This window comes from Rousettus aegyptiacus, unplaced genomic scaffold (assembly GCF_014176215.1).
Source record: "Rousettus aegyptiacus isolate mRouAeg1 unplaced genomic scaffold, mRouAeg1.p scaffold_m13_p_13, whole genome shotgun sequence".
NCBI lineage: Eukaryota > Metazoa > Chordata > Mammalia > Chiroptera > Pteropodidae > Rousettus > Rousettus aegyptiacus.
In genome coordinates, this window is record NW_023416288.1 from 5,891,610 (window position 1) to 5,919,335 (window position 27,726).

Genomic DNA, 27,726 nt, shown 5'->3' on the forward strand with positions numbered 1-27,726 from the left:
TAAACCTAGTGACGGCAAAGCTATTTACTGAGATAGGAAACATGAGAGGAGCAGGACTCTGTGGGAGTGGGGAGACTGTGGGTATAGTTTTGGGCACACTGAGATAGAGGTCTGTGATGCCAAATTCATAATGAAGATGTCGTGTCAGAGAATTCCTGGCTAGAGAGAATCAACTTGAAAGACAACGGCACACAGAGAGATGTATTATAATTTAAGCCATAGGAGGGGATACCATTGGCCAGAGAGACAGTGGAATAAGTGGAAACAAGAATCCATCAAACGTCTGAGAAACTCCAGAATTTAGCAGTCAGTGAGAGAATTGTTAGGAAAGAGCAGCCAGAATAGTAGCAAAACCAGTCGATCTTCATGCCATAAGGCCAAACAAAGGGCAATAGGGGGGAGACACTTCACTTTGGCCAAAGCTCCTAGACAGCCCAGCAAGATAAGGACATAAAATTTATTGAAATTAATGACGTGGAGGTCACCAGTGACAATAACTACCAGTTATGTCGTTATAGTGGAGTGGTGGGTGAGGAAGCCAGGTTGGAATGGATTAAAGAATGAATGAAAAGAAAACATAGAATATACTGATGGAGAATTCATTCAAGAGGCTCAGCTATGAACAAAAAAACTTTTTTCTACGACTATCGATACTATTGTTTTCAAGAGACATGTAAAACAGCTCTTGAAAAATAGTAGTCTTTAGAGATGTCTATAATTATATTTATTAATGTGCCAGAGTTTACTGAGCCAAGTTCTCCCAGTTTATCTAACTCATTTGTTTATCATTCATTCCTTTATTCTAACTTAATTGATCAATCACCACATTAGCAAGCACAAATTTAATACCTACAATGTGCAACATACTTGACAAGAGCTTAATGAGGAAGAACTTTTGATTAGGCTGCTGTGAATTGGCTTGAGAGGGAAGTAGTAAGTAGCACCTGCCTTTGTTATCTTATCAAAATAAGATTTAAAAAGTGAGTAAGGCAAATAGAGAACCATAACATTCCCACATTATTATTCATAAAGGTTCATTTAGGGATATAGTTTATGCTGAGAATCAAGTGCTTCTGGTGAAACCCAGACTTAGGCCAGTGTGCTCATAGTCAGCCTTGAAGCAGGGCAAGCTTCCCGTGCTGACAGAACCTATTCCCAGAAGAGCAACGTAGAGAATTAAAAGAAAAAGAGGAGTTAAGCCAAACAGGCCCAGATTATCCTTCCAAACTGTATCACTCAGATAAGGTACTCCATCTCTTTTGGGCAAAATAAGTTGAGGGGCCAGTGGAGTGCAAATTAAGTACTCTCTTTGATATGCAAGACAACATGGAGGTGGGGAAAAAGTGCCTCCCCCCCAAATCTGGGTAAGTATATAGAACACTATGATAAATGATTTATTAAATGATGCTCAATGACACAGAAGACTTTTTCACACAATTTTCTAGGGAGACAATATAGCACACAGAAATAATAAAATTTAAGGCAAAACACCCAAAATTGTGTAGATTATAGAGGCTTTGTTCATCCCTCTTGTGATCAAATCAAAGTTGAGATGCAAACACAGAGCAAGTTTGCCTGGGTTCTAGATGAACTAGAAGGGAAATAATCAACCTGCAACTGTAAAAGACGGGAGGAGGAGAGGATGCGAGGCTGCCTGGTAGCCAGAGGCTGAGTGGGAAAGAGGCTACTGGCAGCTGCAGATGCCTCTTAAAGGGGCCATGTCCTCAAATGGGCTTGCCCACTCTGAGCACCAGTTCAGGGTCAGCTGTACAGGGGGCACCAGGGACTTACAGGGGGACACTGAGTTGTTGGAGTGTCAGAGGCAAGGCTCCTAGGCAGAAGTGTTGGTGGTATTCATTGTTCCTCTGCTGAGCCCTCTCCCCAGTGTGCAACGCAGCTCCACCATTGCTGAGACGTCATCAAACTGAATAACAGAGGTCATTCATCCCAAAGAACTCCCTGAAACTCTGCCTCCCCCAACTTGCAGCCCCATCCAAGCTACATCCTGGTATGTCCTCACCAAGTACAGTGCTCTTTGCTGAGCAATACCCAGACTCACACTGCTGGCAGCTGGCCTTAGTTTCTGGCATGGCCTCTGGAGGCAACTGTAAGCACAGCATCTGTGGATTGCTTGCAGAATCTTAACAGGGGGCCTTGGAGGGGCATAGGCTGGGGCTAAACTTGACCTGCAGCTGAACCCCTTTCAGGACTGTGCCACTGGACACCTACTACACAAAGCCTTGTTAATAAGACTGGGAGACTTAGAAACAGAAACAGAAAGACAGCCAAAATGGAAAGACAAAGAAGTAGAAACCATATGAGAGAAAACAACAGAGATCCAGGAATACTGGAGTCAAGCAATCTAACAGATGCAGAGTTCAAAACACTAGTTATAAAGATGCTCAATGAACTTAAATGAATTCAGTGAAAACTTTAACAAAGAGATAAAAACATAAAAGTGGAATTGGAAGTTATAAAAGGGAACTAGTCAGAAATGAAGAACATATTATCTGAGATGAAGAGTATATTAGAGGGAATCAATGGAGTGAATAAAGAAGAGGATTGAACCACCAATTTAGAGAATGGGGAAGCCAAGGACAGAAGGACATCAGAATGGCAAGTAAAAAGAAGCCAAAACTATGATAACAATTTAAGGATTCTGTGGAACCCAATTAAGTATAAATATATCTATGTCATAGGGGTGCCTGAATGAAAACATGATGTTGAAGAGGTGTTTAAAGAAATAATAATGGAAAACTTCCCTAACCTTGTTAAGGAAATAGACATACAACCCAAGGAGCTCAGAGAGTCCCAAGAAAGAGGAACGCAAAAAGGGAATATCTACATCCACAATAAGATTCATCATAATTAAAATGCCAAATGTTAAATACAAAGAAACTTAAAAGCAGCAAGAGAAAAGCACCCAAACCTATGTCACTAGGGAGCACCCAATAATACCGGCAACTGATTTCTCAAAAGAAACTATGCAGGGCAGAAGGGCTTGGCACAAAATATTCAATGTGATGAAAATCCAGGACCTACAAATAAGAATATTTTCCTTCAAAGCTATCATTTAGAGTCAAAAGAAAGATAAAGAGCTTCCCAGACAACAATAAGCTAAAGGAATTTATAGCTACCAAGCCAGTATTACAGGAAATGTTGGAGGGGCTTCTTTAAGAAGAAGAAAAAACATGTATCAATAATAGGAATAAAGAATGGTAATAACTACATTACTATCAACAAGTATCTCAGATGGTTAAGTGCTCCAACCAAAAGATAGAGTTTCTGAATGGATAAGTAAACAAGACCCCTACATATGCTGCCTACTAAAGACTCACTTCAGATTAAAAGACACACACAGACTAAAAGGGTATGGAAAAAGATATTGCCTTGATGGATATAGAGGGTATTGCACTGAATGAAATAAGTCAGATAGAGAAAGACAAATATTGCATGATTTCATGTACATGTGGAATCTAAAGAACAAAATAAACAACAGCAACAAAAATGGAAATAAACTCATAGATACAGAGAATATTTTGAGGGCTATTAGGTGGGAGGGATGTTGGGGGGATTAGAGAAAAAGGGCAAAGAGATTAAGAAGTACGAATAGATAGTTACAAAATAGAGATGGAGATATAAAGTGTAGCATAAGGAAAATAGTTAATAATGTAATAACTATGTAAGGGGGAGGAGGGGTACTAGATTTAAGGGGGTGATCACTTTGTGAGTTATATATGTCTCTAATCACTATGCTATACAACTGAAACTAATATATTATTGTATGCCAATTTTAATGGGAAAAAAAACTTATTTAATTGCATAATGTAAATAGGAGCAACTAATTGTTTATTAACATTTCAATAAAGCCAGGAAAAAAAAATTAAGACAAGCCCTAAAAAAGAAAAGAATATCTAAGGCAGTTGTATGAGAAACTTCAATATTTGATAGTCAGCGAGCAAAGAAACTGTCCTTATATTTCCAATGTCACTAGAAAAACATTAATTAGTTAATTAATTAATTAATTGAACCTTTATTAGGACCCCACTAAGTACCAGGCACTAGGCTAGGTAGTGGACAGTCAATGAGAATGTGGTTCAAATGGTATGTACCTGTTTGAATGGCTTAAACAATAGAGATTTACTGTCTAACAGTTCTGAAGATTAGAAATCCTAGAGCAGGGTCATGTTACCTCTGGAGGTGCTGGAGAAGGATCTGTTCCAAGCCTCTCTGCTACTTTCTGATAGATCTTTGATCTGTGACAGTATAACTCCAATTTTTATATGGTATTCTTCCTGTATATCTGTCTGAGTGCCAATTTCCCCTTTTTATAGGGATACCAGGCACATTGGATTGGGGGCCCATCCTATTTCAATGACCTCATCTTAACTAATTATATCTATGGTGATCCTATTTCCAAGTGAAGTCACATTTTGAGATACTGGTGGTTTCAACTTCTACATATGAGTTTTGGGGCAGATACAATGTAACTTATTACATAGAATATTAGGAGAGTTCATCTTACAACCCAATGAGCTAATATCTACCATGTCTGGGACTATAAATTATTGTGTCATGCTACATCTTAATTGTTTCCCTGCTTAGTAAGGTAAATAGAAGCTAATCTTAATATATTTCAGATAATGTCCTTTTTTTTAAATTTAAAATCAGATATGTTGGGTTTATACAAGTAATTGAGAAAACACCCATTGAGAACAGAACAGACTTTTAAAAAACATACTTTGTGTTTTAGAGCAATTTTAAGTTCTCAGTAAAATTAAGAGAAAGGTACAGAGATTTCCCATATGCTCCCTGCCCCACACATGTATAGCCTCCCCCATTACTAATATCCCCAACCAGAGTAATAAATTTGTTACAACTGTCCATAGGCTTTACATTAGGCTTCCCTCTTGGTGATGTACACTTTATGGGTTTGAACAGATGTATAAGGACATATATCCACCATCATAATATCATAGGGAGTAGTTTCACTGCCCTAAAAATGCTCTGTGTTCTTCCTATTCATCTGTCTCTCCCTCTAACTCCTGGCAATAACTGATGTTTTTACATTTTCCATACTTTTGCTTCTTCCAGAATGTCATGTACTATAGAGCCTTTTCAGGTTGGCTTCTTTCATTTAGTAATAAGCATTTAAGTTTACTTAATGTCTTTTAATGGCTTTATAGCTCATTTCTTTTTAGCATTGATAATATTCCATTATCAGAACGTACCATGAGAACAGACTTTTGAAATAATGGATGGAAAAGAACCGATTTTACATGCCAACCAAAAGTGCATGTGTAGCCATTCTTGTTATCACTCCCCTCCTCCCATGAAGTTCAGCTTAGAAATATACATATGCAAATGTGCCCTCACACAAATATCATATATGTCAGATCTGAGATTTGAGAAGCCCAAGGCTATTTAAATTTTGACTAAGAAGAAGGAGCCAAATAACCCATGCATATGTTTCACTTCTATAGTGGTATGAAGCTATTTCTTGATTAGGAAGTGATCATGTAGAATTGTCATTTTTGACTTCCAAGAGACCTTTCTCACCATGGCATTATTGTTAAATCTAAACACAAAAATTTCTGGATGTGTAAATGTAATTTTTCCCTAAATTGCTGTTGCTGAAGTAAACAGACTTTATCAAATGCTGGCATCTTTTGAACATTGCATTTTATATTCTAGGTTGCTTAGATTCCTTGCAAACCAATAATAACAAAAAACGAAGAATATTTCAGTAAAGAAAGAATCTCTTTTTAAAGAATGGTGATGATGAAAAAGTTTTACCCTTTGATTAGGACTGTTGAATTTCCCAGAAATTTTATAGAAACTTTGAGACAGGAAACAGACATTGATAATATATAGTCTTATAAACAATGAGCTACAAAAACTGTATTTTACATATACTTTTACTGTTGTGAAGAATTAGGAAGCATAATTTCTTTCATCTTTCCTAACGTTGTGTGTTTGTTGGATTTAGCAAATAACTTCCTTATTCCATTAAGAAATTCAGAACAGCTCAGAGCACAGGGACTGAAAGCCATTTAATTGGAAGAAAGTTAAATATATGTATGTAGTTTTGCATTTAGTCCAGTTCACATAAACTCACTAACTCTAGTCTTAAAGTTTTGATATTATAATGATATATAATACCCATTTCATCTGTTTACATGTTTATTGCCCTAGAATTAGCTAACACATTGTCTTTGGGATGCAAGACTAAGGCTATATCAGAAAACAATGGTTTTAAATGTCTCTACCATGTTTTATTAAAGCATAATCAGAAACCAAAATAAAGATACTTCAAGAAGAAGAATACCTATTTTATGCCTTGTCTATATTTTCATTTGACATAATTTAGGTGTGTAGTTGATATACAGCTTTCTGTAATTACCATCTTTTGAAATGAGGGAGAATAATAGTTTTAAGCTAGACAAGAAATTGTTGATTTTATTTCTTTGAACAGTTATAACATTTGAATTTTTAAAATTTGTTTTAGTCTGTGAGAGAGCTCTGTGATTTATATTTCTAATGACTTTGTGACAAATATGTAAAAATCAAGTAATTTTTTTCTCTAGTCTTCATATTATTTCTTTGGAAATAAACATGGTTAGAGAACATTTAAGGGGGAAAAAAAGATTGAGGAACATATTTGTAGTTGATAAGAAAAGAGAACAGAAATAATTTGAGATTAAAAACATTTTTTTTTGTTGTTAAGAAATGCTCTGATATCAGTAAACATGATACACAGTTAGCAGAACATAATTGCTAAGACTGGTGTCAGACTGCCTGAGTTTGAATCTATCCTTTATAGTACAACACTGAGCCAGTTATTTAATCACTCTCTGTGTGCCTCAGTTTCCGTAACTATATGATAGGGATCTTAACATTACCTACTTATAAAGATTACATATGATTATATTTATATTTATATATATATATAAATTGCTTAGGCTAGTAAACTACTAGGATATAGTAGGTGTTCAGTAAATGTTATATATTATTATCAGTGAATTCGACTACATAAAACACTAAATAAATTGCATAGTTAAGTCAGTCAAACAACCTTAATAATTTTTCTCTATGGAGTGAAGTGTGGTCAATTTTATATAATTTTTAATATATTAGGTGTTTTCAAAAATTAATACAATTGCTAAAAAAACTAACATAATCCTTAGAAACCACATATTTTTTTCAAGTTCTGTATTATTTCCTATAGAGTTTTGCATTTGATTTTGTTAGCCACCAAGAACAATAAACTTGGCATCACCTATAAACTTGGCACCTGTGAGGGTGCTAATTTTACAGCAGAATCAGAGATATATCTCTCCAAATTTATACTAGCCCAAGGCTTAGTCTTCTTATATATCTACAGGGTAACCTTCTCTTTCAAGTCTACTTACAACAGATTGCGCCACACTCTGGTTTCTGCTCATTCACAGTAGTGACTATGATGGTGGAAGTGGTTGGACTTGAAGATTTTTCTTGCTTTCTTGCAAACTCAGCAATCTCATCAAAAGTATATTTGTTGTGTTGATCCAGGGTCTTACTATATTGTGGAGGTGGAATGGTGGCCAGGCTGTCAGAGCATGTTGTTCACTTCACTGCTGACATTCTTAGTAAAAATTTGAACCACAGGCTCTTATAAATGAAAAAACATTTCAAGGTTGATTTTTGGACAAGAGAAAAATATCATTGTCATTGACTTTTGATTATGGTCATACTACTGACGATATTCTATAGTAAAAAGTGGAGGAAATTTGGAAAGGAGTAGCCACCTGCATTCTATGTAGCCGGTTAATTAAAAGATGTCAAGATTGTAGCTTATTGCTCAAAGTGTGCTCTTATCAACTTTCTCACTTTTCCTAAAACTTCTAAAATGAGACGAATTATAATATAGGTGCTAAAATGTTTGCACCTCGAATGGTCAGTGAACTTTCACTCACTATTTAAAAAAAATAATTCTTCCAATATAGTAAAACATGCAAATGAAACAAATTCAAAAGTACAGAGGAATTAAGTGCAAAGTAGGTTCCCCTCCTACTCCTACTCCCAGTGCTACTCCCAGTTGGCAAAGATGATTATATTGTTCTGTTCCTTTAGAGATTTTTCTATGCATATTGATTACTAACTTTTAATTGGTGTTTTCTGATGCCTTAGTTCCCTAAAGTGTTTCTAAGTGCTAAAACACAATGCATTATAATTTTTTTTCATATGTTATGAGATTTATGATGGGTAGCCTTTAAGGATGGTGGCAATTAAACACATATACTTATACAATTTTATTCAATTTTTATTCAATGCGTATATATGTATATATACAATTTTTCTGAGATGTTAATAAATATTTCCTTTTATTATTTGAGGCCATGAGAGAAACACAAGTCTAGAATAATTAAAATTAGGGAAAGTTAAAGTAATGATTTTTGAGATGATATATTAATTGAGAAAGCAAAAATTCCCAATCCTGTAAAGAAATTACTTTTTATCTGTAATATTTTTAACCAGATTGGATCACAACTATTGTAGAGGGTAACCAGGGAAATGTGAATGACTAAGAAACAGTATTCAATACCTCACAATTATTTTTCACTTTTATCTAAAATACACAATTGTTTTCAAGTTGTTTGGAACATAAAAAGAACAATGTGAGAAATGATGAAAATAGAAAATTCAAGTTCTATGACTGGAAGATGAAAAGAAAAAAAATCCCAAGACATAAAAACCTAAACTGGAAAGAATCACTAGAAAGTTAAGTAAAGGGAATTACTTCTCATTAACAGGGGAGAAGAGTTGCCTTAATTAATATATTTTCTTCTTTCTGCAATATTTAATTTTTAACATTTTAATAAAAGTAGACTGGAATCGAACAAAAAAAATGAATCCCCACTTTGAAATTGTATATGCTATATGATTTTCATAATGTAATAAATTAATGAAGATATTTATCATCTAGAAATAAGTTCCCTAAATCTTCAACTAACTTTGGGGTGAGAGAAACTGATACAATATTGAACATATTCAAAGTTCAAGCAAGATATGAAATGCAATGTAGGACATGCACATACAATATGTTTTAGGTCTTGCTTTCAAAATTCTGAAAAACATGAAGAGACTAAGTACTATCTAAAACATAACATCACCTTCTGAAATTTTAGGACCAAATTGGAATCTAGGTATTTTTTGATGAGAGCAAGAAGTCAATTAGGAAGAAAAAAAATAAGGGTGCTGTTCCCAATGATGGAGCTATGTAGAAGGAATGAGTGCACAGCAGACCTTCTCGAGAGATCTCTCTTCAGAGACAAGGGCTAGTCCTTAGCCAGAAATAACTAGAACAATTTTGATCTGACAATAAAGAAGCTGAGATTTCACAATGAAATTTTAATCACTTCTATGAGAAGAAATATGAGATAAGAAAATGGAGCCCAGGGTGAAAATCAGACCTAGAGAGAATGAATGATTATAATTAGAAATAAGCTTAGACTCTAAAAATGCCTGAAGACACTTAAAGACTTCAGCTAGCCCACAGGCCTTCTGTAAGTGCTGCACAAACCTGAATGCTACTTGGCTGTTCTTGTTTTGCATTTCTCATTCAAGTATCAATCTCTCTCATACACATCATATAAACCCTCAGAGAAATAGAAAAACACTCTCCGCAAAGGTTGAGTGCAAGATCCCGAAAATGCTGAATCAATTTTGGGAGCATGAAGAAGTTGAAATAATGCATCACTTTCAGTTTAATCACAAAGTGAGTCTGCCTTGATTTAAAGTGACATTTCTGAAACTAGTAGTGATTTCATTCCCTCCCTCACCAATGGTATACTTACAATTGCTACCACAGACTCTAACATGATTATCTTGTTCCTTTATAATCATACCTAGATACTCAGAGCATTTTACAATTAGGGCAGTTTTAACTTTCAAATAATCGTCTTAAAAAAAGATAGAACATCTCTCATTTAAAATTGGAATATCTAATTTAAAACAGCCCCAGAAATTTGCCCCTCCAATGGAGAGATAAAACCGAGTACTGTGTTTGGGAATAAGATCATAAAATTAAGCCTCCATCACCACCTCCTCTTCCTCTTCAAAAAAAAAAAAAAAAAAAAAATCTGAGTGGATATACACATCACAGTCTCTATGAACCCACACAAAAATAAGAAGGGGATAGGCGTTGAGGTTGTTTCAGAGTGGGCTATTATTCACAGGAAAACAGCGAGATTCACTATGGAGGACATAATTCTTTTGACACTGACAGGACCTCATTCACAGAAGCAGGACTGATGGTGCATGCACAGTCAGCGTGCCAAGCAGCACAGGACCTGGATGTGGGTCCCTAATGGTGAACTGAGATCATTCCTGAGGACACTTGGTGATCACATAAGGGACACTCTGTTTGCTCTCTGGGAGATGCAGTTCATTTGCACTAATTGCAGGCTTGGGGGGTGGAGAAGGCGGCTCTGTGTACACATACTGTATTCCCTTTGTTGGCGAAGGTAGCTCTCACGGGTCCTGTTCCTCCTGGCATTGTGTGTATGTGTGTATTAACAGAGAGATTTAGCTGCCTTTAAAATATATGTGCATTTCTAATTCTTTGCACTAGGCTTCCTAATAGCCGGTGAGGGGAAGCTACAATATAATAGTGAATTACTTTCCGGAAAAGTTTAGCAGATAATTCATGAAATAAAAGAAATCCAAGAAAGCTTAACCCAATTATTCCAGTTTACAGGGTTTGCTTTATTCAGAAAAGTTCAATCTTAAAAAAAAAAAAAATCTGCTATCTATTAACCAACCACCTATTTAGTTTTTCAGTATTTTCACAGTTGGACTGAATAATTCTCATCTCTAATAACATATTTTTAAAAATATATTTCTGTATAATTTTCTTTAGTTTTCAAACTACTTTTTGAAGGAATTTAAGATCAGGAATCTCCTGTCTTTCAAACTTAGAAATACTTCATGTTGAAAATACAATATAATGTGAGATGAACATGAAATATATCTAATCATGCTGATATAGTAAAGCTTTAACATTCTCTAGAGATTTGGTTGAACAAAATAAAGATTTACTAAGAACTTGAAATATTTAAAGATGTATGGTAATCACTGAGACAGGTAAACAAAAACTAGAAGTAGTCCTTGTCCTAACAATGTTTACAGTACGTGTGGGGATATCATAAATGCACATTATGAAAAGTTATCTATGATTATCAGGCTAACCAATACCTCTCAAATGAATGAAAAAATAAATCGTACTTCAATAAATCAGGTGGACAGTGTCCATTTTTCATTATGGGAGTCAACAAGTGATTTCTAGGGAATATCAAGAATTTTATTGAATTGGAATAAAAGAATACAAGGTTCAAAGAGGTGAAAAAGACCTTATTAGCCAGATGAAGGTGTTTTATGCATATGGGATGTAGATGAGAGAAGAGAGTGGGGGAGTAATGGGAACTCAAACTAACAGAGATGTTGCAGTCAAATGTGGGAGAAGCTGAGTGACTGCCCAAGAAATCTGAAGCAGCAGAAATACAAGCTCACCCAAGTAATAAGAGGGATAGATACACGACCAAGTGCTGGTTTAAGAATTTTTAATTGCTCAAGGAATAGCAGGTAATTTGCTAGAAATAGAGCCTGGAGGAAAGTAGGTCAATTAAGGGACTGTGATTCACGAATGAGGTGATAAGGCAGTAATCTAGAATGGGGCAGTGATATTTGGAAGGAAGAGAAAAAAGTTAATATTTTTATACTTAATTATATATATCAAGCCTGGAGGAAAGAAGAATTAAAGATAATTCTCAGCTATCTTGGTGAAAGAAGAATTAGAGAAATTAGGTAAAAGACTTTGTGATTTGGTTTGCTCGTTTTTTTTTTTTATGGGAGAAATGTTTAAGTAAAATGTTGCATTTAAGTTGCTGAAGAAATGCTTAAGTAGGGCAGACAGTTCAGTAGGGCAGCAGTTAAAAATATGACCCTGAAGCTTAAGAGAGAATTGAAGGCCGCAGGTAAATCTACAGTGTGTGAAGCCCTGGGTGTCAACGCTTACAAGTTAAAGACATCTAAATATAGGTGAGGTTAATATCGAGGGAAGGTTTCCTGGGGATATGAATTTTAACTATCAGTTTAAAGACAGATTCTCTAAGATGATATAAGGATATATCATCCATGCAAGCATTAGATCTAACACCCCTGCCATGAACCCAGTGAAGGACGCATATAATGGAATACGATTTAGATGAAATACACTGAGTCGCACAATTGTGATTTACCTTACAGAGGTCAGGAGTCACTCTTGTCTTTAGCATGGTTAACAGCTCAGGGAAATGTGATGGAGAGAGAATGGGTTCAGGTATTTTAGGCGTCAAGATCTCAACACTGCTGATAAATGAACTATTACCTTGTTAAGTACCTTAAGCTAAATTTTAGCATCTCATTTGTTAAGTAACTACCATGATTATGACACTGGAGATAATATATGTCAGAGAAAGAAACATTTCTGATCTGAGATTCTGAAAGATTATTATATGACTTTTCTAGGTGATATGGGCTAATTACACGTATGGTGTAATTTTAAACAAAAAGAGAAAACCTACCATAAAATGAATATTCACATTCCTTATGTGAATTTTCACTGATAATGTTAGTAGAACTTCATGTAGAAATGACATATTTAAAGGTGGTCACTGATTTTACATAGATGTGGTTTGAGAGAAAAAGAAATATATAGTTCTAGGTATAAACTACAGTTTGAAAGAGAAAAATAAAATGAATAATAGAGATAAATTGAGGACTCCTCTGAAACCTTTATTTACATAGAGAAAATAATTCACTTCGGTAAAGTATATAAAGAGCTAAGATTGGTGGATTTGATAACCATATACATATAGATATTATTTTAAAAACTAAGAATTTTCAATATCTACAGAGGGAAATAAGTTCACTCACACATGATTTCCGAAAATAAAAGAAATAAGAAGCCTTTGGTAGATAGAAATTTATAACACCGCTTTTAAAGATGTACAGATTAAATAGTGGTCATGTGTTCATGTTCTGCTAATAAATATACTTCTGCTTCTATTTGGTGATATAAGATTCATAGAAGACCCATAGCATAGGAGCTAATGGCTTGGGTTCTGGATCCAGATTAACTATATATGAATTCCAGTTATTGAGCAAGTTATTTAACTGCAGTGCACTTCAGTGTCCTAATCTATAGAATAGTATTTAGTTAATAGGACTGTTAAGAGAATTAAATGAGCTAATACATATAGATTAGGGGGTTCCTAGCATAAAATGGTAAGCATCCATAAAAAATTAATTTAATATTATTTATTACCATTATTATCAATATTTTTTTGTAATGGAATAAAATTACCTCAGTAAGCTTTTTTCATTCTCCAAATATGCTTCATTGATTACACTATTTATGCTCTGAACTGATGTCTGATATTTATTGCTATTATAGGCTCTTAGTCAATATAGGACAATGTTAACTAAAATTTAAGCAACAGTTTTCTCAATATTGTTAGAAGTGTCCTGTATCTAGTAAAAGTGTATAAGAAGAAGACAGAGGCAAGCAAATACCTTGTCCTGGAAAAACATGGTTAAAAGCTGAAGAGTTGGGTGAATGTAGATGAGAGGGTGACAAAGAAAATCCTAAAATTTATACTAAATAAACATAAATACGAAGACATTTCAAATCTGGGTGTTGTCAAATGATTTCTAATAAGGAATGATGGACCAATTTTTTTGTTGTGGGTTGTTTTCTCCATCTTTGAACACTGAGTGAAGAGCTGCTTAATTTACATATCTTTTCTATCTTAAAATGGGAAAGACAAAGACAAAGAAGGGCCACTTGCCTAGCCAGGCTTACAGGGCCACTGTTTATAGCATCTGTTGACTACCGAGAAGTCTCAGAGTTGTTCTGGACAATTGTTCTCTACTATCCTCAGGCTGAGAGGTCCAGGGACAGTCATACAGCTAGGGCCAGTCAAGAAGAATTTAGACCAGTTTATTTTCCTGGGAGTCCTTAAAGACTTCCTAGCCATAAAAATACGCCATTCCTCATGTCTAAGGTATGCATAGAAAGGAAATGGTGTTTTCAAGATTTACTGTGTCTCCCAATTAAATAAATTTGTAGTAGATAGCATAAAGGGGGTCAAATAGATGGTGACAAAAGGAAATTTGACTGTGAGTAGTGAACACACAATGCAATATACCAATGATGTATTATTGAATCATATACTTGAAACCTATATAATTTTATTAACCATTGTCACCTCAATAAATTTAATAATAATAAAAAAGAATTTGTGGATCAAGATTGCTTTATTGATTTGCCCTATACATAGTAGAAATGAAATAAAAATCAATGAATTAGGCCTAACCAAGATTATATATTCTGTATTTTTAACTATAAGTCATTAAACAGTAAGAGATTCTGTAACTGTCCAACTTCTGCTTCTTTTGTGATTATTGCTTTCACTCAGTTAAATTGTTTTGCTTCTTACATCAAAGATCAACTAAGAAAATGATGTACTATCAACTTAATTTAAATCTATGACATGATGGAAAGTAAATATATTGACAAAGGTATTTCAGAATAAAAAAAAGTATCTAATTTTTTGAAAATCACCAAATCATTTAATATTAAACAAGTTACCTATAGTGATTTTTAGCATTTGTCTCCAGAAATCAATGACTGCCAAGGTCAAAGAATAAGTTTTTACTCAGTATATTAATGAAGGAGGCTATCCTTCTCTGAGTAACCAAGATGAAAACCACTTTTTAAGATTTTATACCTTGATTGGCACAGATTAGATTTTGGTTTCCTTATGTTTAATGAAGAACAGTTTTAGGTACTATGAACAAGGAAGGTAAAAAATAAGTTTATAAAGCTTTTCTTTGATAAAAAAAAATTGAGTATGATGATTCAAGCACTATGTCACTGTAGAAGCAGTACAATGATAAACAATACAGACATAAAAGTAGTTGTAGAAAATATCTTAAAAATAATATATATGCAAGGTGAATGTGTTAATATATTTTCGAGAACTAACTCAGCCATTAGAGCTTCAATGCCCACTAAAAAGCCAGTATTAAAAAATAAATAACTAAAATAAAACTTTGGAAATTTATTCTCAGAGGCTAAGAGAACGCCATAGTTTTGTTTTGGTAACATTTAATTATAAATAATATTATTAAAATATACTTTAGAAATAAAAATGTTTGCCCTCTTAGTAATGAACATAAGAAAACAGCAAATCCATACCTTGAACAAATATACTTTATATCTGTCTAGTATTCTTTATGTATGTGGTATGATAGATCATAAGTTAAAAGGATAGCAAGTCTTCCTTGTTCAAGGGTAGGTGACTTCAAAATGTCAATGTATAAAAATGTTTTCTCCACATTGCCATATTGGTTGTTAAGAGTGGGGAGAGAAATTCATGGGTGTTCTGTGTCTGTGGTCATTTTGAGGACCGTATTCATTAAAATTGTTAACTAAATCACATGACACGACCTCTATTTATTGAATTTCAAGTATAGTAAGATTTCTAAAGACAGATTTTATCTAAAATTAATTAGGAAAGACCTCAAAACTTTACACAATCATATTCATGACTTGTAACGCCTTCTAAGAATTTTAAAACATTCATTATATTGCCATTGATACTGTATAAGTGAAACCAAAACTTGAGGAAATTGAATGAATCACTTGATATGTTAAAATTAAAACTAATAAGTTGGATACAAGAATGGTGTCTTTTCCATTTGATATCATAATCTCTCCCTGAAGATAATATACACACATCTGAACCTATATGTGAAAATATATATGTATGAAAAACACATATACACATTTGAACATAGAGATATAAGATATATTTAGTTACATCCAAAAGAGCTGACAAACCTATAAAGAAGTAAATGACTAACCTGGTGTTACTACTACTCCATTTCCATTGACCACAGGCCTCTCTTCCTCTTCCTCTTCAGGAGGCTCTATACTTGCTTTCTCCATGTTGCTCACTGATTTATTTCTCTTCCGTTTTCCTTCAGCACTTGGAGTGGCTCCTGGAAGTATCTGGTCTGTTACATTTAATAATAATGGTGCTGGTTCTGCTGGAGGCTTCGGGGTACCGTAATAATTGTCTGAAAATAATACCAAAACATTATAGAGTTAAATATTTCTCTAACTATGTGCATAATTTGTAAAGAATAGAGATTATATTAACAAATGTGGATCCTATTTTGTACACACAGAAGCGCACGTGCACACACACACACGGTTTTGTACCTTTTATATCTTCATTTGTTGTTTCTATTGTATTAGGCTTTAGTGCTTAAATAAAGATATAGTTCTATTTTCATCTTTGTGCCAAACCAAAATATAGTCTTATGTGTTAGCTTCATCTGGTACCAGCAATTTCACAATTATTCAAAGATTTTTGATAATAACCTTGATTATAATCTTTTAAAAATAATTATGTCTGAATAAGGGTACAGGTAACTTTTATTTTTTAGTAAATCTCGTAATATTCTGGAAATGCAAAGCGCATTGTGTTTTTCTCGAGCTTTCAAAGGACTCTGGCTGTCGTCCTTCATGTGTATAGCATCCTGCTCAGGGCTGTATCTCCATGCCAGTTTAGTGGTTCCCATGGCTGCTGACAGTGGGCCTGCTGCTCTCATCATTCTTCAGGTTACCACAGCTCTTTTTCCCACAGCTCCATGGTCTGAGCTATAAAAGCATTCGTTTCTCCTATCAATCTAAGAAAAGTCTTAAAGAAGGAGACTAAGTTTTATTTCTCTCTCTAATAAGAGTCAGGCACATAGTGCCTCTTTTAAATTATTACTATTGCTAATTAAGATAATCTTAATGTTTTAATTAATGATTCATAATTCCTCTTACTAAGTGAACATCTTTATATATTCAAGAAATTATTTTATTTAAAATAGTCTAAAATTTTGATTAGTAAAGAGCACAGTGGTGTTTTTTAAAATTAATGTTGTACTTTTAGCATCAACTTCAAACCTATATTGGTGCTTTCAGTTAATTAACTGAATAATGTTTGCACTCATTTGCTCACTCATTCATTAAAATATATATTTAGTACTGACCGTGCACCCAGGCATTCCAGTATGTTTGAGAGAAAGTGATGACTATAATACAATCCTTATCTTCCATTTGCTCAAAGGCCTGGTGTGGAGGACAGGCACTTTGACAGCAAGCTGATAAGCATTATAACAGGAAATAGGATTCAGCACTGCAATCAAAGAGGCATAGAAGAGAAAGCATGCCTCACTATCTGTAGAGGCCACTGAAGGAAACTGGGAAAACTGCTGTGAAAGGAACAACCCTTAACTAGAAATCATGAGTTCTAGACTTGGCTTTTCTACATTACTACAATTCAGGAAGTTACTTAACCTTATTAAGGCTCAGATTCTTCATTTATGAATCTGGAATAGCAATACTTATAATCTCCTATGTTCTGGGTTGCAAACAACAAAATCTACTCTAGTTAAGTTAAACATGATAGGGATGTACTGAAAAGATGAGATGCTAGTTGAGGGAAGTGGCTGAAAAATCTAGGGGAAAATGGTTACAAAAAAAGCAGCCCAGTCGGGACAACCAAGATGCCTCTGCTGGCCCTGGACTCTGAAAGTCCACAGTCACAACCCTCAGTTGTCATTGCCTGGGTCGGAATGAGTCCCATGCTCTATTCGGGAACTCTAATTCATTCATTTCCACTAAAACTCTCAGGCAAGTTTGGCTCATTGGCTGAGCCTAAGTCATGTGAGATTTTTTGAGCTGCCAAGTTAGGGCAAGATAATGGCTGCTTTCCTTTGACTTAGGAAAAGTGAGGCAGACCCCTGCCCTGTATCCATCTTATCTCCCAGGCAGGAAGGGTCTTGGGATGCTACACTAGAAGAAATGATAAATGTCCACTACATTTGCCCTCCTCACTGCGGTGTTGTGAAGACAAACATGTGAGAAAGAACTTCAAAAACTGTAGAATTGCAGTAGGTTTAATGACTGTAAACCACATGCTGACACAAAGTAAGCTAATATTCTCGAGGCTAGCCATGCCACTAATGCCGTTGCTCATTTTCATAGTTACAATTATGATAGAAATACAAGGCAAAAAAATAGTATGATCATGTAAAGTGGTTCTTACATGTGTAGAACTTTTATATAGTAGTCTGCAAAATGGATGATGTACATTTTGTTAAAGGTTACTTTCTAATCTGATTTAGAGTATTTAAAATAAATCAGACTTTTAAATGTGCTGAATGAATTCTGAGTGGAAAAAAAAAGACTGCTAGTTGCTTCCTAAAAGTCTATGAACTGTTATTATCTTACTTCAGCATCCATAAGGGCTAACTCCATTCTCAGTAGTACCCTTCTATTCTTCATATAAAATTTCATTATTTATTATCTAATAAACATAATGTAGAACTAGTAAATAATCCTGCATCCAATAAATAATATAATTTTAAGTAATATTCTTGGAACTTTAATGTCTTTTAGTATATGTAGTACTTACATGCAGTGCTAAGAAAAATGGATCATATTTTGGCGTTTTTCTTCACCAAGTTTGTCTTTTATGGTTTAAATCATCCCAAAATAGAAAAAGAATGTTTTACAAATTAGAAATGAATGCAAAGCTCAGACTAAATATAAAGTAATAGATCTTGTCGAATTTATATTGCTAAATAATTGGTGTGTGATCTGATTATAAATTACACAGCAATATTCTACTTCTAACTTTTGATTTATAAGATTAATACTTCAGATTAAACTTTAGATGTGAGACAGTATGAATCATCAATTAAAACATTAAGAGTATCTTTATTAGCAATAATAATGATAATTTAAAAGAGACACTGAAATAACCCATATAGTTACTATACTTGAGAAACATAATACATGGAGAATAGGCTATTACTCCAAACTCAATGCACAGAACAGGGAAACTACAGACACCTAAACCAAGTTAAAGAATCAGCCAGATAGTCAAGTAGCTAAGTCACTGAAATGGTTCCCTGACACGAGTGTATACAAATCCATAAACTATAGTGATATGCCTTTTTCAGGAAAAAACAACAACAAAAAACATGGAAACTATTTTAAGATATAATTTGGAAATATTGTCCCTTTAAGAATGAATGAAGTGTCTTTATGTATAGTGCCAGCATTTAGCAAATTTAAAAATCTCAAAATACCATAATAATATAATATAATGTTTAATAGCACAGATCATTGTGAAATAAACCTGATTTTGAATCCTGTGTCCTCTTATCTGGCTACCTCTTTATAATCTTAAATTGATTCAGTTAAAGTGGGAACATGGGGCTGTAAGATGACTATGCTCGCAAAAACAACTCGACTGCCACTATTATTACCATCATCACTACCGCAATTTTCTGAGCTGGACATTGTAATGGGCATTTTAACTATGTGCTCTAGTATCAAATGGGGATTAGAATAAATCTTACCCCACAGTGCTGTCAAGAAGATTAATGATAATGAAAGGCTATACGGTGCGACTGGATCAGAATAGGTACTCAATATATGGTGGTTAGTTTGGGCATTTATTCATCATAACATAGTATGAAGTCATTCTGCCTCTGCAGTTAATAAAAATGAAGCTTCTAAAAAATTAAACTACCTCCCAATATTACACATGAAGCAAGTGGAAAACCTGTATCTGTTTGACTTAAGAACCTCACCTCTTTTCAAAATACTATATTGTCTTTCAAGAGAAAAGTGTGATCAAATTTGCAACCTGCCCAGAGCTAATGCTAGAGGACTTCAGAGTCACAACCAAAGAGCATAAATGTATAATTTTCAAAAGGGAAAGGTAATAATTGCTACCAAATCAAAAAGCAAGGACATCTTAGGTGAATTCTTCCCTCCCCTCTTCCAAAAATATATGTATGTGTATGAGTGTGTGTGCGTCCATGCGCACGCGTGTGTGTGTGTGTGTGTGTGTGTGTGTGTGTGTGTGTGTGTGTTTGAGGGGTGGGGTGGAGTATAGGCTTTTCTAGGCCACTTTTCACTGAATATATTTGTTTTTGAAAAGAATGACCTACTTATTAGCAGTTTCATGTAACTTTAATATAAAACTGCAATAACTTTGTTGTTGTCTATGATGGCAAAATTGAAATTATATAGAAAATTGTTCACTTAGTTCTATTATAATTAGGATAATCTATAAATCTAAATAGTTGTATTTTTCATCAATGCCCAGAAAATAAAAGAGGCATTTGAGGAACTTGATTTAGTTTTCATCTTAAGTACTTATAAGAATAGATTAAAAAAAACCAAATATGTACGTAGTTATTGCGAAGTGTGAAACAGGGTGAATACACCCATTTCTAAAATTATAAATATAGAAAAGCTTATTTTCAAAAAGTCTTAGTCTAGATTTCTTAAATAATGTTTTTGTCTTTCTTCTGACCATTCCAGGTATTTTCCTCCCACATCGTTTTTAATAGTGAGGCCAAAATAGAACAGAAACCTATTTCAGTGAATTACAAATTTTCCTTTTTTTGTACCCCCTACTCTTTATTAAAGAGTAATGATACCAAAATAGTATTTTCTGAGATGCAACGTATTCTTTATGCCTTTAAGTTCTGATAACAAGGAGGAAAAGACACTAAAACTAACTTATGAGGAAATGTAAAAACTCTAATAGTAAACTGAAATACTTATACTCATTTCCAACACGTTTTCCCTTTAAACATGATCAGTTTTCATGATGGAAATATGTAATTTGTTATTCAGTTCATTTGGCTCTTTAAATAATAGACTCAGATACTGACCATTGTTTCAGTCTTGTGGGTGTATACTAATAACATGTATAGGTTTTACATCAAATGACCACAGATCTTTCCATATGGCACCTAAGTGGAGATGAGTCTTAGAAAGGTAATATTCTTATCATCCCTAACATATCTCACAGATTAAGATCCTGACCCACAGTTCTCCCCCGTATTATCAGCGATTTATTCTAATTTTGGTAACCAGAAAGAAACAATTTTGGATAATGCTTTAGTAGAAGAGAGATAATTGCCCACAGGGATTCCAGTGCATGCAGACAAAACTGCCCATCTCTGGTAGTCCCAGAGAGCTTGAAAATATGTCCTCGTATTGGAAAAAATATGTGGCAAAATTTAGAATGTTGAGAATCTCATCATTGTTTTTATAGTTTTATAAATGGAGCAAATCAACTGATGCTTGGCTTCCTTAATGGCACCTGAAAAATTTGACTGACATTAAACAGAAAGAAGAGATTCGGAATTTCAGATCCACTCATAATTAATTATGTTAAAAACCTGTCAGATCATAACTAAATAATCATTTTTATCCATATCAGAGATATACATTTGTATAAACAGAAACAGATAAATCATGAGCCCTAAATCTAAACTTAAAACATGTTTAACATATTATGCAAGAGACAGTAATGAGTTAAAATTAGACCAAAAACCATTATAACTGTCAGCCATGGCAAGAATCACAGTCATATGGCTACAGAGCTAGTAAGTTGGAAATTCTATAAATAGAAAACAAAGTTGGTGAATGTAACCTAGAAAATATTCTACTTTTCTAAAATTGCACTTCCTAACAGAAAATAAGACTCCAAAGTCTCACTTTACAATGCTTTAGTCAACTGATTTTCGAAGTTATTTTTGTAAGGAGCTCTGATACTTAAATTTGGTCTCCCCCAAGATGCAAAAACTCTCTCACCTCAAGAAGAAAATGTCTTTTTGTCTTGTGGTGAAATGCATCAATCTCATATGTTCCAGGAATAGGAAAAATATCCAAAATTGTGTTTTGTCACTGATACCTGTACTAAACAGCAAATTGCTAAATTTCATGAAAGTTCATTGTTGAACATGACTTTCAAAATGTGCGCAATTATGTAAACAATGTAAAAGTTTTTGTTTTTTCACACTCAAAATTGAATTATTTTGCAACAAACCTCACCCAAGAATTTCAAGTTTATTTTAAATTAAATGAATGCTGGTTTCATGACATGATCCCCAGTGACCTACATGCTGAATTTTACTGTCTTTAATTGCCCATGAATATTCTCCAGGAATCATGTAGGTGGTTTACTCCTATTAACATTTTTTGAAACTTGTTTGCAAGTTCTCAGTAGGTTACTTGTGATCACTGTCACCAAATTTTCATTTATTCATGTTAGCAAATGTGGACAGGCACAGGACAAATCTTTGCTTAACTTAACAGTCCATAAACTGGCCAGGGTAAATGGTTTGCTTATTTAAAGAAAATCAGATACTCTTCCCTTTAGTAACACTTCCCTGAGACATCATTCAGAACATTTCCCACCTGCACCAAATAATGCACATAAAGAAATTATGCAAGGAATTTCTCAAGAGAACTGAAAGAAGCTACATATAATTTTTCAATGTCAAATATACATCTTTCAAAGTAAAGCATTTGAACATTTTATAATATCGTAACAAAAATTAATGAGCCCAATTTATAAGCATATCATATTTAAATAATATTAAATTTCCTAGAGCATCACTTTCTAGTAAAAATGTAATGTGAGCCACAAATACAAGCCACATATGTAATTTAAAATTTTCTAGTTAGCCAAACTAAAAAAGGAATAAAAGGTGAAAGTTATTGTAATGATATATCTTACTTTATCTAACATAGTCAAAACTTTTATCATTTCAATTCATGATCAATATAAAAAGTTATGATGTAATATTTTTATTTTTTTTCTTATTAAATTTTCAAAACCTAGTGCTTAGTTCATACTTATAGCACATCTTACTTTGGACCAGACCCATTCGCACTCAATGGCCACATATGACTACTGGCTATTATACTAGATAGCACAGTCTTAGACAAACCCTATTATCAAAAAAACATGGCGGGTTACCATATTATCACCTGGGCGACAAACATTTCCCATACACAATAAAGTGAAAATCTCTGCTTTAAGTAACTGAGAAAACTGAGTAAACACTGAAACACAATAACAATTTCAGATAATATTGTGTCAATGATATTTCTCTTATTTGCTTTGTTGCACTGAGTATGTGTAAAATAGTAAGCACTCAACAAATGTGCATTTCTTAGTAGCTGTTTTCTATCCTGTTTCTTAATCATCCATTTTATCACTTTATTTTGTCTTAACTTGAAAAACTCACTTTTGACTTTATTATCAAGTTATCAGGTTAGAAGATGAAAAACAAAAGAACAAATGTTTCAAGTAAATAATGTGAATATGGATTTGTATGAATACGCCATCCTTATGTTCAAGAATACAACTGAAGAGCCCTCTTATAATTAGTCACGATCCATAGGAAAAGGAATTGTTGACTTGTGGTAATAGTGAAAAAACAAAAATTATTCATATTTGTGGTCTTCCTTTTTGTTATCTCTCTGGAAACATACTCTCATTTTAAGTGTTCATAGTGCTTAGTACCCAGTGCCTCATGCTTCTCTCATTAGGCTCTTATTTTCATAACTTATGCTAATAATAATTTCAATTTTCTTTTTCTTCTACACAGTATATGTGTCCCATTTCCAATTTCCTTTTGGTTTTGCTAAGTGACAAGATCACTATTCTGATAATGAATTTAAATTAAGACTTCAACAACTAAAATAGGCGATGTATCCCATATAATAATTTCATTTTAACACAATATTTAAAACTCCAATCCAATAAATTAATCATGAAAATTGGGCAATAATTGGTCAATTCAGTGGGGAACATATTTTTTTGGTGGAGGCTTTGGTGCTTTCAAATGATGATGAAGATGTTTTCCAGGGTAGTCAGGGCATTTGTTATATGTGATAACTCTTGGGAACCTAAGCAAAATGTCAATGCAAAGTCTTTTGGAAAACAGAACTGAAACAAAAATAATTTATATTATAATTCCAGGTTGTAAAAAAATGTACATTTACTTTTTTGAGTGAAACCCATTTGCAATTATGTTATTAATGCAATTAATTATTTAAGGTTTTAAGTGTCTAGTGAGCTCAATTCTCAAGAGACAGTCCCTTCATGGCTCAGTAAATAAGAATGTTGAAGTAAAATTTTGAGAGATTTTTAAATGGGCATTCATACAAAGCTTAGTAGATTCCTGTGATAGTCATCCTTGGAAATTAATAGAGGAAACTGAAACTTTCAAGGACAATATTATTTTTCTCACACATTTATGGTTTATCATTTAACTTCCTTCTCTCAATAGAACTATTAATTGTAATAATATAAAATTACTAAGAAATTAGGAGACCTTTAATACTTTCTTTTGTCACTGTCTTTCATGTACAATACCCAAGGAAATTCTGATTAATCTTAGTTTGAGTGTTGGCTAACGACTAAAGATATTTGCCCAATATCTAATTTCTAATCCTCAGTTACTATAAAAGTCAAAATTTTACCTCTTCTTAGAGAATTTGTCTACTGGGTTTTCCAAGTTTATTCTACTGGAAAGAGCTCTGTACACGGTCAAGGGATCTGGATTCTAATTGAGATTCTACTGTTAACTTCCTAAAGGACCTTATATTAAGCATTAAGCTCCTCCAAACATGTTTTCCTCATTTGTGAATTGATAGAACTGAATCAGAGTTGGAAAGTACTCACCTCTAAAATTCTGCAGTGAAAATTTTCAAGTAATGTAACAATAAGAGGTTATATTTCCTTGCCACACATTAAAAAGTCCTGAATTGACAATAAATAGAGAATGCTAATAAACTGTAGCCAATAATTTCAATTACTTGAAACCTTGGAGTGAACTGTCATTTTACTCTCTATTTTCTTTGCACATTCTTTTCTAGGAAAGTGGTTGTTGTAGAGTATTTCTATTTTTGTTCCAAGCCTTTCATTTACATCTATTCACCTGTTGGTGAATTAGACAATCCCTAAATACATCCCCCATACTATGTAAACTATGATTACTTTCTAGAAGACCATATATGAAGCACTTCAACCTTATATTTTAGCCCATGTGACACTTTAAAAGTTTCTGATTTATTTTAACGAGTTAATATTTTCATAGTGAGCATCTTGTGATCTGGGAGACACAAATATAAATCCTAAATGAGAGAGTAAAGTTAAATTGAGCATCAATTTAGATGTAAGTAGAATCAACGTATAAGCTAGAAAGATAATTTAAAACCCAAAAAGCTAAAGAATACGAGTTTTTGGTATCTAACTACTAAAAATTTTTTTATCTGACTTAATATACTCATACCTTATTAAAATCAAACTCATGACAAAAAATAAACTGTCAAAACTACTGATATATTATATTTAAAAATCCAGAGACTAAACATTAATTCTTTAATAATATACATTTAATTGAGGTGCAACTCCACCACTTCTCAAATTTTTACACTGTAATTTTATCTTTCATACCATCATTCTAGTTCTGTGGTAAATTATAAAAGTACCAGAAATAAGAGTTTATTGTAGAAAAGTTGTTGCATTAATGAAGAAAGAGAAAAGTAGAAGGAGATATGTAGGGGTCAGAAAACGATTAGAAAATAAATGTAAATAAAGTAAGAAGAAGAATATTAGAAAGGAGAAAGAGGAAAAGAAGATTTGGAGGAAAAGGTGGAAAATAAAGATGAGAAATAGAATGAGAATGAGGAAGAAAACTGGAATGTGCCTTTTCATGAAGTTGTAGAGTTCCAACATGATCCATAAGGTGACATTCTGGCCCAAAGCCATGCATATGTGGCCATGTGTTATCACCTAATAGCTGATAAAGTACTATGATACACTATACAAAATGGCAGCCACTTGTTATATCTGGCTAATGAGGACTTGAAATGTCTCTGGTTTGACTTGAGATGCAAAAATCCACATTAGATTTTTAAAACTTAGCACAAAAATAAATAAGCATTTCAGTAATGATCTTTATGTTAATTATACATAAAAATCATAATGTTTAGATTGTATAATGTTGCAATTTCTAAATGAATTCTGATAAAGGACAGGTAGCAAGTTATCACATCCACAATTAATAAGAGCGGGTAAAGGTGAGAGTAAGAGTCAACCCAAAAGTCCATGACAGTAATAGACCCTTGATGTACAAGAGACTCAGTCATGAAAAGGGTTCAAGGGTCACCAGAGGGGGTTCAGACCCTCATCAGCTGACCAAGTCAGTGACAGCTGAGTGATAGACAAAGGAAGAGGTTGTTATACATCCAGTTATTCTGTCATTCATTCAGCAAATATTCCCTAAGAGTCTACCATATACCAGGCATGGATTATCTGAAGGCATAATAGTGAACAAAACAAGTAAGTCCTCTTTGAAGCTTATCTTCTATTGAGGAGACTTATATCAAACAAATAATCACACAAATACAAAATTGCAAACTGGTAAGTAATATAAAGGTTGAGTAGTATTGTTTTAAGAACTCTGAGAAGAGGTCAAATTAGGCCTGTTAAGAAAAAAATGAAATTGTGATTGAATACCAAGTACCCTCCCTCCATCTAGGCCAAAATATTTCTGTATCAATACAGATTTTTAGTGAATGCATATGGCTTTTCTAATGGTAAGAAATAAAATTTCTTTATTGCTCCTGAGAATTGTCCCTAAGACTTCTCTAAAGGTCAAATGGCTGAACTATATGAAAGTCGCTGTGTGTGTGTGTGTGTGTGTGTGTGTGCGCACGCGCGTGCGCACACGTACGCATGCTAGCTTTCCCAAAATACAAGTCAAGTTGCTTGTAAAGGCTAATTGCAAAATTTCTGTTAACTAGTTAGCCAGATAAATTCCCCTTTTCTCAATTTAACTCAAGACAGTCTAGGTTATAAATTGCTTATGACATTCCATCAACTCAAGGGCAATATGGTTTGAAATCTGAAGTTTGTTTTTTGATGATCTAAAACTAACTGAAGGTAGGTTTGATGGCAGATTTACCATGATAACCTCCCCCCTTGGTACTACAGCAATATGGCCTTTATTTCCAGACTGATAACCAGTGTGGACTAGGCATTTCTTGCTTCTGACAGTGGGGATGAGGGTGGAGTCAGTATAGAAACAGCTTCTCCATGACATTGATGTCTAAGTTGAGATTATAAAGATGAGTAGAATCAAATAAAGGTTCAAGAGGTAGAGGGAGGAAAAGCTTTACAGGCTGATAGAAGACATTTGCAAAAGCCCTGACTCTGGAAGAAGAATAGTTCCTTGGAAGGACTAAAAGGAGAACAATGTAGCTGGAGCTGACAACAAGGGGGAGCTCTGGAGTTAGACATCATATGAGGTCCAAAAGGTTTTATTAAAGATTTGGGTTAATTTTGAAAAACTAAAGGAAATCCATTTTAGATTTTAGAGGCATTCAGATTTGTTTTTAAAGTAGATTGTCAGGCTATGGCATATAGAATGAATCAAAAGTAGCAAGAGGGAAAGTCTTGAGGTCAATGAGGGGTCAATGATGGCAGCTTGGGCTAGTGGGAGGTGATAGATGTGGGGACAATACTAAGATTCGATTAGAATTAAAAGGGAGAAAACAAAAAACAAAATAGGAACTAATATTAACAACTTGCATGGAGAACCCTAAGTCTTTTCATTGATGATCTTCCTTTCTTTCTCTTAGAAATAAGAAATATTGGACAGAACTAAATTTTTTCCTGATACTCAAGATTTCTTTATGAAATGCTGTAAACCGATATAACCAAGTTCCAACATAGACTTTTTTCAGGAAACATT

At 33.7% G+C, this 27,726-nt stretch overlaps 1 protein-coding gene across 7 annotated transcripts in view; it reads right to left on the minus strand.

Annotated features, from left to right (window-relative positions):
- MAGI2 (membrane associated guanylate kinase, WW and PDZ domain containing 2) overlaps window positions 1-27,726 on the minus strand; it is a 1,221,159-nt gene that overhangs the window by 417,306 nt on the left and 776,127 nt on the right. For all 7 annotated transcript variants that reach the window (XM_036231069.1, XM_036231070.1, XM_036231071.1 and 4 more), the window contains one exon: window positions 15,949-16,164. In XM_036231069.1, the coding sequence (XP_036086962.1) occupies window positions 15,949-16,164 (216 nt within the window). The remainder of the gene's footprint in view (window positions 1-15,948; window positions 16,165-27,726) is intronic.